The sequence below is a fragment of the Triplophysa rosa genome, linkage group LG23 (assembly GCF_024868665.1).
Source record: "Triplophysa rosa linkage group LG23, Trosa_1v2, whole genome shotgun sequence".
Taxonomy (NCBI): domain Eukaryota; kingdom Metazoa; phylum Chordata; class Actinopteri; order Cypriniformes; family Nemacheilidae; genus Triplophysa; species Triplophysa rosa.
Window position 1 is genome coordinate 17,326,299 of NC_079912.1, and position 13,048 is coordinate 17,339,346.

Genomic DNA, 13,048 nt, shown 5'->3' on the forward strand with positions numbered 1-13,048 from the left:
ATCTAAACTCCAGAATGAGTCACATGCTGGTGAATATAGATACAGATATTGACTGTGAAATTATAGTTTTGAGGCTAACCTCCCTGCTTTGGGTCAGATAGATTGAAGCTGAACACACGGCTGCTAGTGCTCAGTCAGGAGAGCTCAGTTGGGGGTCGATTTCACCTTAACCTCCAGACAACAGCTCTGATCTGTTTGGCTGACTTTCATGAACAAAAGACATTTTACAGTTTTCTGGAAAACAAAGACATGTTTACTGTACACTCTGGATATGTGTTTGAAATAGATTAGTCTGTATTATTTCGATTATGCACAAATCGTGAAGTGTATTTTTTTTGGTTATTTTCAGGTGTTTTTATAAAACTATTTGTAGAGATTACTGTACCTTTTTTATTATCTTCTCTTTGTTGTTTTAATATTGTGGTATAGTCTATTTCAGATAAAAGCACAAAGCATAAACTGTGGTTGGCCGCTTTACATCTCAGACAGTCTCCTCCTGTCTACATATAGGACCAGTTGTTTAGTTAACGTCTGGCTCCTCCTTTTCACTCACTGCATCAAGAGATGCCACCACTCTGAGCCTGTTGCAAAACTTCATTTGATTGGCAAACTCTCTGATTTAGTCATGTTTTTCATGACTAGTCTGGTGCATAAACCGCATTTAATGAACAGTCTGCTCTTAGAGAACATATACATTCTATAACTACCTTTAAACCGATCACATCTGAGCCAGACTCAGATTAAAATCTGACCCCTCGTAGTCTTCATCCTAAATCGTAGCATTTTATTGATCAAAGCTGGAGAAGATTGTGCTGACATCGTGATGAATATTGTTCAAGAGGGATCATTGATTTTAGTCTCAAAGTTGCACGATATATTACTCAATGGTGAAATCCTGCACATGGAAAACATATCCTGGAGAAAGTTCATTGTGTTTTAAATATTTTTATTGAATTAATTTACGCCGTTTATTTTTCACAGATCATTCTGTTTTGAGTTTCCTTCAAGTATTTCCTTAGGGAGGGGGTGGGGTTAAATCATCCCCTTTTCTGCCTTTACAAATCTTTACATTAACAAACAGACTAGAGTTTACATTGTTCACTGAACGCTAAAGCAGTAAATTAAAAGTGACTTGCCTTAGAAATAAAGAAACAATGAGTTAGGGAGCATGATGTATCTCTCTTGCTGTGCTTGAGAATGTAAAGCGTGTGGCACAGCACCACCCCTTTAGGTTGGGTTAGCAACGTTTGCTTCATTCTCATTCATTGACCTCAGAAGAGGAGGAAAGTGAAGCGGTCGCGTCAGAGTTTATCGCACAGTGAAACGCTCGCGCGTCACGGGTCATGGCTTTCTGCGTGAAATATTAATTGAGGACTTCGCTCAGTGGGAGTCTTCTGAAAGGTTTGTTTGTACAGTCTTCTTTTCAGTATCCATAGATATGTGAACTTTGTTGGACTTTTACTCATCTAAGTTACACTGCATGCTAGCGACTCGACAACATTATACAGTCATCGACAACGCCGTTCATAATGAAAGCGAGTTGCGTTGCGTCGGGGTGAAGATGAAACACGTCATTTAAAATCGTTTTTTTTATCAGTGTAACGAGGTATGCTTGTATGGTTTTAAACAAGGCGATGGATTATTATTTATTTACGCCTGTTATTTTGATTGTTCTACACGTCGAGATTTATTGAGTGACGTCATTATATACGACAGTCTGTATTCTTTTATATACAGATTTTATTTTTTATTATCAATCAATCAATAACAAAAGTAATACATGACAATATGTTCCATGCCAGGAGTGAGAAAGCTATAATTCAAATATTATATAATATCAATAAGAAGGAAGGAAGGAATATGTGGAAGTTTAAATGCTGTTTACAGCTGTTATGTCCAACTACATTTAAATGTTTAAGTGCATACATTATAATCTGCTTTTTCTGCAGATAGTTAATTCTTTTGATTATCTTGTGAATTTTGTTTCCTCTGGGTAATTCTTGCATGTTCAACACTTGAACTGTGACCATAAGGCATGATGCCAAGTCAAGGGGCAATGATGAGTTTCCTTTTATTTATCAGATAACATTTAAATACATTTCTATTAAGATCAGCGATTAGCTGAACCATTTCTATTTCTCTCTTTAATTTATAGCTTTAAACAGGAATATGAAATGTTTCATTGTAGCAGAAGATTGTTTCCTTGTGGGGCTGGGTTAATCCAATAATTTAAGCAGGGAACTGAGCATAAACTAACATGCACATTTAATTATGTGATCAAAGGGATCTTATTTTTAATCTGAGCTTGACTTTAGAAGAGAGAGTTTATAAGAAGAGGCAGCTGTGTTTGTGGATTCATCTGTGGGGTGAAATGGCAGGAAAGGACTTGCAACATGTGTAAACTCTTTTATCAATGTCTGTTTGAAGTATTTTTATTGATTTACACACATGCATTTCACTTGGAAAAACAATTTACAGGCATGTAATTAAATGGCAAAAGATGCATCCCATGCAGCCATATGCACTTGCATTGAAACCCTGGATCGGTGTAAAAAGTTTAGGTCTGTACATCATGAAATTTATTTATTTAGGATTTTAGCTTTAGGGGCACAGCTGTGTAGACTAAATACTTATCGCTATTGAGCGTGCATGTGCGCACATGCGTGCCTGTTTATGCTTGGGAACTGCAGTGTATTTGTCTGGATGTGTTTTTTCTACAGTAAGAGTGTTGACTGACTCAGGGTTATTTTCTGGCATATTGCGTCCATCTGTTGTTATGAAATCAGGACAAGTTAGCTGTGTCCATCCATTCTGTAACTTCATGAGAAACCTGCCAATGTTTTGAAGAAACGCTTTGCCAGTGTACCAAACTATGGAATGTGTTGGGCAGATTTAGGAGACCAAATGTCAGAGGGTTGGCATGTTAATGACACGCAAGACTTACGTTCACTCAACAGCGGGCACTGAAACACGAATGTTGGCCAGGCACGGATGTTTGAGGAACATTTTACCTTTTATAGTGTATTCTCTCAGTGAGTTAGACAATTTATTATGCGTGGAGATAGACCATTACACAACTGGGTAGAGATGTTGCTTTGTTTAAATGCCAATGTCTCGGCTCAAGTGTTGAAATTAAGCGATTCGTTTATGTACAGTTCTCACGAATCCCCGTTTTTAATAGAGTTGTTTTCCTCCGAAAGCCTGATTTTACATCCTCTTTTGTTTCATTCAGCAAAAAAGACCGTTCAGGCGAATATTTTGGGGTTTTACTGAGGAAGTAAAAGTGGTCCTAAATATTTTCCATGAGCTGTTATTCCGCTTCCAGTGAGTTTCCAGGCTCACATCCATCCATCGCTCTGTGGTCTCTGATTTCAGATTAGTGGAAAGAGCAAGGCCTCACAGGACCTGGTGCTCAAGACACAATGAGGAGTAATTGATGTTTAAGACACTTTTATGGTGACATAAGCTTTTGTTATTTACTTTGATTGACAGATGTAAGTGGTATTATGTGGATGAAAGATTTTGTATTAAAATGAATCGGGAACAGACGTTGGTTTTTTGAAGAGAAAACACCCTGTTTCATGTTAAGGGGTGAGTTCGCTCAAAAATGAAAAGTCTGTCATCATTAATTCTCTCTTGTGTTGTACCAAACCCACATGACAAATTTTTGTGAAGCACAAAAGACAGATTGTTACGGACTGACAGCCTCAGTCACCATTCACTTTAATTGTTTTTTCCTTATAATGAAACTAAATGTTGACTGAGACGGATAGTTCACCCCAAAATGACAATTCTGTCATCATTCACCCTCTTGTCATTTCAAACCTGTATGACTTTCTTTCTTTCGCAGAACACAAAAGAAGATCACTTTAACATAAGAAGGTCCTGAAATCTCTTGATATCTTCTTACTGGGTTATGGTCTACGAGAAATGAAATTGATTCATTTTTATATTTAATTATTTTTATATTCCTCTCTCTCTCTAGGTTACACTCTCTGTCTGGGTAAATCCTACATCTTTCGTTTTAACCATCCAGAGGAGGCTAACCGAATGAAAAGCATGCTGCCTCAGAAGAGCCCCGTTTCTCCGCTGGTGTACAGCACGGGTAACTTCTCCCTACCCTCCTCCATCCGCTTATCCCTTTGTTGCTATCATCTTCCCTTCCTCTCTTTTTAAACTATATACATTTTTTTGGTCTAACACCCGCAAACCCCCTCGGGAGGAGACACCACTGATCTCCTCTCATCTTTCCTGCACACGCACACACCTGGCCCATATCCCGTATCGCAACAAACCAACTTAAAAGGGGATTTGGTGTGTGTAATAAATTTCAGTTTTCTGTCACAATTCTTTTACGGTCTCCCGCAATACGATCCTCAAAGCTTTTGATGTCCCTTTAAGGATATTGAACGTCTATTTTACAGACATCGCCTTGAAGACCTTAGCGAGATTAATACATGTTAACTTGGACTCCAAAGTATGACTAAGTAAATCCACCTACACAGTCTCGTGGAATGTATGATCTGTGCACATCTCTGTTAGTTGATTGAATGTTTCGATTGAGGTGTAGATAGTGAGGCATAAATCACCCCCACACGCACACACATACATATACACCCTCGACACACATTTTGTGTTGCTAGACAGCAAGAACCTTAACATAAACAAATGTGAATGCACTCACTGTGTCGGGTACATAGGAAACCTGGGAAAAGCACACACACCCACTCTTGACCTAACTAGTGTGCTCACTATGCTGCTATTGTGTAGTTTAACCTTTACTGGTTTGTTTACAGGAGTGAGATGGGATGTATTGACCTCTTATGCCGCTTTTGTGTACTTTTTGAACCCTGAAAGCCTCAGCTCTCATTTTTATAATTGTATGGATGAGCAGCTAGTAGCCTACAGTTCTCAACACTATTGTATTACACAAAGAAAAGAAAGTAAAACAGGTTACAAATGAGTAAATACTGACAGAAGTGTTGTTATTTTGTGAACAATCCTTTTAAGAACTCGCATGTATCAGTTTCAAGGTATCCATAAAATGTGATTCTTGTCTGTAAATGGATAGCCAGACACGTTCTCCCCCCATATATGGTCAAAGTGTATGTGCTTGTGTGATCATACATGCCTTTCCCCACATCTTCCTTATGATATAATTTCCAGTTTCTGCTCGTTTCCTTTTTCATCTTGACACGAGAGGTTCGTCTGTGATTTACACTTGGCATGTGCAGGTTAATGTGTTTTATGTGCGTTTATGTCAGTCATCTGAAGAGGAATTTTCTTTGATCTGCGCTCTCCTGGCACACGGCAGTGTCTCATCCATAGACCGGAGAGATGAGGTGTGTGTGTTTGAGGGAGTGTTAAACAGATGTGAAGACCCCAAAACCTAGAACCTAGGAACAAAGCATATGTAGGAATTGTATATATTTATCTTTCACTAATGTCTGTGTAGCTCAGGTTATGAATGGTTTCTACTGTTTAAAAAGTGCTATATAATTCTTGTTGTTTTAGGCTTTCTTTTACCCCATTTTACACTCTTACGTGTTTTCATAGCACTTTTGTGTAACTTTGGACTTACTTGGACTTTGGACTTACTCAGAGTCAGTTTCTATTTTCAGAAAAGGTCTTCATTGTTTGTGTTGGCTTTAGAACTGCTTAGAATATATGAATGGATAGACAGGCAGACAAACATCCCTGAGAGAAAATATTTTTGTTCTGAATTGTTGTAAGTCAGATGTGTCTCAGGTATATCCGTCGGAGCTTCCTGCACTGCTGCTAATCATTAAAACAATTTAATTGGCTAACATTGGCTCAGTAGACAGTTATATAACTTGTAACCACTTGCTCATGTTTTTATTAGCCTGACATTCAACGAAACTACTATTAGCAAACTCCACTAAACATTTTCCCCAACAGAATATTGTTTTATTGTCATTTATTTAATTAAATTTTTTTGCTTTTTCAGATTATCTAAAATTTAGCAGTGACTTTAGTCACTGCCTAGGTGGAACCAGCACTAGAGGGATGCGCTCCGTCTCCGAGCTGCGGGATTTGATGGACACTTTACAGAAAAAGAAGCAGGCCCTGGAGAACAGCTTGCGCGCCAATGGTGACTCTAGCCCATCCTACTTCAGCATGACACAGTCTCCACCCACCACCCCCAATCTGTTGTCACCCGTCACTACCTCGTCCCCAATACCATCCTATCAGGAACAAGCCAGGCGGTTGTATAACTCAGAACGGCCACCACTGGGAACCAAAGCTCCTGTCCATGCACCTAAAAGTATGCCCACATCTCCCCGCTGTTCCGATCCCCGAGAGCGAGACACCTCACTTCCTTACTCCCGACCCATGATGCGTAACCAATCTCAGGACAGTCTTCTTAACAGTACGTCGGAGAGTCGCCGTACGGCGACCTCAGGTTCTGTGCTCTCAAGTTCTCTTCCACCCACACCAGGGGGCGGAAGTGGGGCAGCCAGCATGCCCTCCAGTCCCCGCCTGGCTCGCAAATTCTTTACCCCAGACATAAGCCACAACGGAGGACTCGATCCTACTCCACGACAAAGGAAGTATTCCGCTGGGTCGCTTACAGGCATGAGCTCACATAGCCGCTCCTTACCGCGCCTGTATCGACCTGCCGATAGCCAGCTCACCCTTCCCTCGACCTATCGATCACAAGACGGCCACTCTTCTCGCCAAGCTGGCATCCCTGAAGCCAACCACCTGAACGGTCATTCCGAGGTGGTCTGCATTTCCCTGTCCACCAAACCTGGTGCCAAACACACCATGGCCCCTCCTGATGTCACCATGACCTCAGAAGAGACCACTAGTCCTCGGCAGGCCAAGAAGGTTAGTTTGACGTCTGTCAGCTCCTGTTCCGATTTGGATCAGCAAAGTCTACGTGGTCCCTCCCCGGCTCTGGAGTTTAGTTTCGGGGAGAGGAGGCAGTCATTCGGGAAGGCAGGGATTGGACCGCATGGAGGCTTCCGGGAGAGGAAGGGCAGCATCAGCTCTCTGAGTGGAAAAGAAGAACTTCAAGACTATCATCAAAGACAGAGAGACGAAAGACTGCGGGAACAGGAAGTGGAGAGGCTGGTGAGACATTTTTAGTTTTTCATTATCACTTATTTTTTATTGGGTCTTTATGACTCCCCAGTATAAAGCACATTGGTTTTTCTTCCATGACCCTGTTTTCTTTTGTCATGAGGGATATCAAGCTAGGAATGGTGATTTTTCATCCCCTATTGCATTATGGGATTTTGTGGTAACTTAGATACAAATCCATTCCAAATGAATCTCGCTGCCAAACTTTGGGTGCTCAGTCAGTTCCCTAGTCAGTGTTACAACTTGTGTACACGCTACGCTAATCCCCAACCTAGGAAGTTGTGGGTGATAAAGATGGACTGGTGCCCCCTTGCATTCCACTCAGTCATAAAACACAGAAATTCCTCTCGTTCTCTGTGGTGGATGTGGTGAAAGACCCAAACAGAGGTGTGGCTGCCTAACAGTCCTATTAATAGACAGTTTGACAGCCCAGAACCACATTCACTTTCATTGAACTCGGCCTCCCAAACGCACTCTCTCTGGGAGGCCGCCCACAGCTGCAGATGATCCTGGCAGGCTGCCCACGCTAACATGCTCCATTCTTGCTCCTCAGCTGCTCTCAACAGGGTTTATTTGAAAGTCAACAGTACGTCTGAACACTGTGGTTAAGAGAGGCCACCTGTGTCGCCGGCCTGCTAGGCACAGGCCAGACCATCAGCGTATGCTGCACCTATTTATTACTTAACACCAGCCTGTAGTTGTGGTACTCCTCGCAAAGTAGAATGCAGGCTTGGATGAAGTGAAAGCCAAACCACTACAGGTGGATAAGTTCACAGACAAAAACAGGCTTTTCCAAACGTTCGTAATTTCGAAACACTCCCAGTGAAGCGTGCTACTATGAAAGTCATGCTCGTGTCCAAAAAACACACATTAGCTGTGTTCCAGAAACTAAAGAGATGCTTTGTTGTCTATGGGCAACTTGAACTGAAGCATCGTAACCAAAAGAAAAGCTAGCGATTCATTTGTTATGACTTTTACGATTACTGTTAGTTTGGCATAATTTCTTTACAAAGAAAGCAATCCCACAATGCACTGTGACAAGCTCAATAAAAAAGTTTGGTAACACTTTACAATAAGGTTGTATGCATTAACAAACATGAGCTAAAAAATGACTGTTGTATTGAACTTTTAGTTCATGTGCATTAACCTTTAAAATGAAGTGAAAGTGACGGTGTTGTTTGTAATTTTTTGGAGGATCTATTGACAAAAATGCAATATAATATCCATAACTATGTCTTCAGAGGTGTATAAAGACCTTACATAATGAAGAGTCGTGTTTTCATTACCCTAGAATGAGCTATTTCTATCCACATACACCGCGGGTCCCCTTACATGGAATTCACCATGTTGTTTCTAGAGTAGGCCTAAACGGACAAACTGCTCTACATGGCGTATTTCGTATATATGTTATCTCCTTCAGCAAAGAAGCGAAAACGTGACGACATCTTCGTTCCGTGTCAGCCACCGTAGTGCTTCTAAAGGGAGGGTGGAGTGAGCCGTTGGTTGCAATTAACAACCTCACCACTAGCTGCTGCTGAATTTAATACACTGGACCTTTAATTTAAAAACAAATAAAGGCTGAAATTAACACAAAAAAGGCTAATAAATGCTGTAGAAGTATTGTTCATTGTTAGTTCATGTTAGCTAATGCAGTAACTATTGTTAACTACTGTTACTGTTAACCTTTTTTCTGAGCTTGTCACAGAAGAAGTGATCCCATGTCACGTCTTTCTGTCTGAATTACAAGCTGTTTGTGTCACAATATGGTGTAATAGAGTGCTGTTGACCTTGAATTGATATAGATATGATTGTTTACGTTGTCATTGTCCTTCATATCCATGGGGGGAGCCAGTGACAAGGTTTACCCTCGGCCATGCACTGGCATGGAGGTGGGGCAGCCGTGAGTTTCAGCGGAAGGATTAAATCACACTGCTGCTATTTGTATATCTTCTCCTGCCCAGTGCCGTCAGTGGTTTTAATGGGTATAGTTTCATTCCGTGCCCAGATTCTGAGATCTGTCTTTCCTTTGAGTCTGTTGAGTACATTTGTTTTGTAATTTGTCTTCAATGCATTGGGAAATGTAACCTGGCATCTTGTTATTGGTGATGAAGGTGTCTTCTGTTCCTTTGGGCTGGAGATCACCATGTGCCCTTTGACCTCTGTATCTGATAACATGGTGAGTACAGCTGAAAATTCTATCAGTGGATCATGGCTCATTCATAAACGAGCCTTATCAGCTGTTTTGTGGATCATGTTTACATTTACCAGGAAATACTCCTGTGTGCATTTTATTACTGTTAAGTTTTGCGCTACCATGCGGGTCGGATGAATAATTCACAGCTATCTGAACCTGTGAGATCATTTTTCAAGGCTTTGGATTGACTAGTGTGAGTGTTCTTATGCATTTCTATGTTGGATGATAAATGCAGGGCTTCTTTAAAGCCAAATTCATTCCCAGGTGAGCCAGAGCTGCCTCCCACATCAGATCAGTTTTTGGATTTATACACCGGGACAGTTTGGGGATTTCAGTCCGCTTCGTCGTCTTTTTAACATGCAAATGTGCTGGTTGGATTCAATGTTGAGACGCTGCTTACTTTGAGCTGCGCATGGGCTAGTGGAGTGAGATGTTTGTTACTTGGCAAAAGTCTTTGTGACATGTGGACATGCTCAGAACTGCTGAAGGTAAATCTGTGCGTATCTCAAAGGTGAGGATTGTTTCCAAATGTTTTGGGGGCACAGCTGCATGTCTGCATTCTAAATGTTGATGCTGGATGATTTGTACATGCAAATGTCAATGTGTTTGTGGCTCTTGAATTCACAGGAACGTCAGCGTTTGGAGACTATCTTGAGTCTGTGCTCAGAATTGGGCCGTGCGGAGCAGAGCAAAACTGGCTCTGCCGTCACAGACTTGGAGAAAATCAACAAGGAGCTGGAAAAATTACAAGTGTCAGATGACGAGTCTACGTTTTCAGATTCTGCAAGTCTTTCAGCCAGCTTTTCTACTGAGAACGACTACAGGTCCAAAACCAGGGAGTCCCAGGCTAGTGTGGAGAGACAGGTACGGCAGCGGCGGATCAGTGGACAGAGAGAAATTAGGGCGGAGTCAACAAGTGTGTTTAGCTCCGCCCCCACACCTTCTTCTCGGTTGATAAGGACAAACAAGGTAATTGTTATGTTTAAAAAATGGCTCTCCGATGTGGATTTGTCTGATGACGCATGAAATAATTTACACAAAGTTGTCCAAACAGGAAAAATTAAAGTTATAAATCGTTTTATAAACCGCAATTTTAGTTGCAGTGGTCCACAACTAAACTGAATTTAGAGGGATAGTTCACCAAAAAATAAAAATGATCTCATCGTTTATTCACTCGTTCCATTCAAAACTTGCATGTGACTCACAAAAGAAGATATTTTGAGAAAGGTATTTACAATGGAATTTAATGGGGGCCAGTGTTGTTTGGTAACAAACATTTTTTTTAAATATATTCTTTTGTGTTCTGCAAAAGAAAAAAGTCTTTGGAAGGACATGAGGATGTGTAAATGATGAAAAAAATGTTCAGTTTTGGGTGAACAAACCCTTTAAGAAGACTTTTATTCACATGATGAATTGACTAATCTCTGCTGATCAGGTGACCTTCAGCGTCACTCCGACAGGCTGTTCATCCAACATAGCTTAATGCATGGAGTCTTTTCCCACGTGCAATGTGCCTTTAATCTTGTTAGGTAATTGAATCATTCGTAAAGCCAGACCGTTTCCTTACTGCTAATTCCTGTGACCTTAAAAGAGTTTCCCACCCTTCCTTGGCATGCACAACCACACGCATGCACTTTAATCCACAAAGGAATGCCGGTGTCTTCCCTTCTTCTCATGTATGGAATAATGCACAGGAGAAATAATTCTGTTAAACTAGCAACGTGCAAACTATGTACCTGTTGGTGGGTTGCCTGTGTGATGAACCATTCTAGCAACTTCTGAGTCTTAAAGGGGTTGTTCACCCAAATTAAACTTGTGTCATTATTCACCCTCATGTCATTCAATATGTGATTAATACACATGATTCAATATATGACTCTCTCTTCTGTGAAACTCAAAAGAAGATATTTTGAGAAATGTTTTAGTGGTTTTGTGTCCATACAAAGGAAAGTCAATGGTGGCCAATGTTTGGTTAACACGTTCTTCAAAATATCTTCTTTTGTGCTCTGCTAAAGACAAAAAGTCATACAAGTTTGGAATGACATAAGGGTGAGTCTTGTCTCTGAAGTTTAAAATCATTGGTGTACCCGTAAGCCAATCACATAACGTTAGCTCGCCATTTTGGATTGAGAATCCAGGATTCGGGGCTACCAAAAATAAGGCTGAAATTCCCCACACAGACCGAGTTTTGCTGCCTCCTTAACCTGATCGTCCATGAGGGCAACCAAGTGATTGTGATTGTGACACAATCACAATTATCGCCTTGCCGGACTTTGGCCTCCCCAGTTTCTCGCTGACGATCGGTAACAGTTGATAAATTAAACTTTTCCCAAAACCTGTCGGGAGTAGGGCCACAACATCACCTCCATTCAAAATGTGAACCAAACACTCTTCTTGTTCGGGCTTCAGTTGGCAAATGCCGGGAATATTCTCCACAACAGAGCGAAAAGCATCCCGTGTCTCCATGTCCGCTGTCGTTTTAGATTTCACTAACCCAAACTACAATCTTAAATTCGGCGCTTAGCACTCCTCTATCTCTCTCTTTCTCTTTCTTTCGTCACCGATGATACTGCGTGCATTCCAAATTCATTCATTATCCACGTGGAACCAGGTCACAGGTCACGGTTTTGCTTCTGAAACTCAAAACAAGGAGACCACCTTCAACGAATATTAAAATTCTAGATAAATAATTGGTTTAAGGAAATCTTGGGAGTAGCTCCGCCCCTCTGATCCTCAGACACATTCATCACTGTTGTTTCATTCAGTGAATTCTGGGTCAGTGCTGCTGCCAGAAGGGTGTGTGTTCACGCTGTATTTACTTTTTTAATAGTATTTTAAATGAAGTATTTTAAAATAAGTCAAAACGCCCAGCATCCACAGCGGTCAGCTATCAGCCTTACCGTTATCAGTTTACCGTTGAGAAAAAATGATGAAGCATTTTCATCTGTAATTTCATTTGAATAAAATTTAGTATTTATTATTATTGATAAATATTTCCCACTTTGGCTGTGACAATTCACAATAGCACAGCATTTCATATAATATTGCTTTAGTTGCATGCTTTCTTACATTATGATGTCCCTAGCAGGCACCTGAGGATGACGCACAGCTGAAGCTGGAAGTGAGACGTATCGAGGAGGAAAGGATCCAGGTCCTGAATAATATGGATGAATTGGAGCTGAAGATCAAAGACCTGGACAACCAGATGGAGGAGTCCATCAGAGAGGTAGGTCAGAGAGGGAGCAGGAGACATCATGGATGGTGGGATGAGTTGAGAGAGGGATGTAGTCACGTGTTTGTGTGGGAGAGCGCATGTGGACGAGTGATCAGGAACTGTGATGAAAACCACAGCTAGATGAGAATTTATAAGAACAATGTTCATAAAAGGACAGTGTGATTGTATATTAGAGAGAAAGTGAGTAATGGCTCTGTTGATGTCATAGCGTAAACTCTCCATCACTTGAATTAATGGTACGTAAGCTGGTCATCTGCCAGCAGTTCCTCTTTACTGCTAATTCAGCCGTTCCATTAGACTTTTATTCAACAAACTAGAGCTGTCTGTTCCGTGGTAGTTTTATGAGCTTGGGGCTTTCATGAGTTTTATGTGCTCAGACTCTGGGTTCTTTTTATTTGTGTGAATTGAGGCACCTTCTAGGTGGTCCAGAACATCACCGTTTGCCACAATGTTATCGAATTTTATACAGTAGCTGCGGTTAGCGTTTCGTTGTGCTCAAAATGGAAAAAGCC

General features: G+C 41.0%; 1 protein-coding gene across 4 annotated transcripts in view; it reads left to right on the forward strand.

Moving 5' to 3' along the window:
• Positions 1-13,048, forward strand: part of phldb2b (pleckstrin homology-like domain, family B, member 2b) — a 39,256-nt gene that overhangs the window by 9,893 nt on the left and 16,315 nt on the right. For all 4 annotated transcript variants that reach the window (XM_057323064.1, XM_057323065.1, XM_057323066.1 and 1 more), the window contains exons 5-8: positions 3,986-4,105; positions 5,969-7,098; positions 9,929-10,270; positions 12,387-12,527. In XM_057323064.1, the coding sequence (XP_057179047.1) occupies positions 3,986-4,105; positions 5,969-7,098; positions 9,929-10,270; positions 12,387-12,527 (1,733 nt within the window). The remainder of the gene's footprint in view (positions 1-3,985; positions 4,106-5,968; positions 7,099-9,928; positions 10,271-12,386; positions 12,528-13,048) is intronic.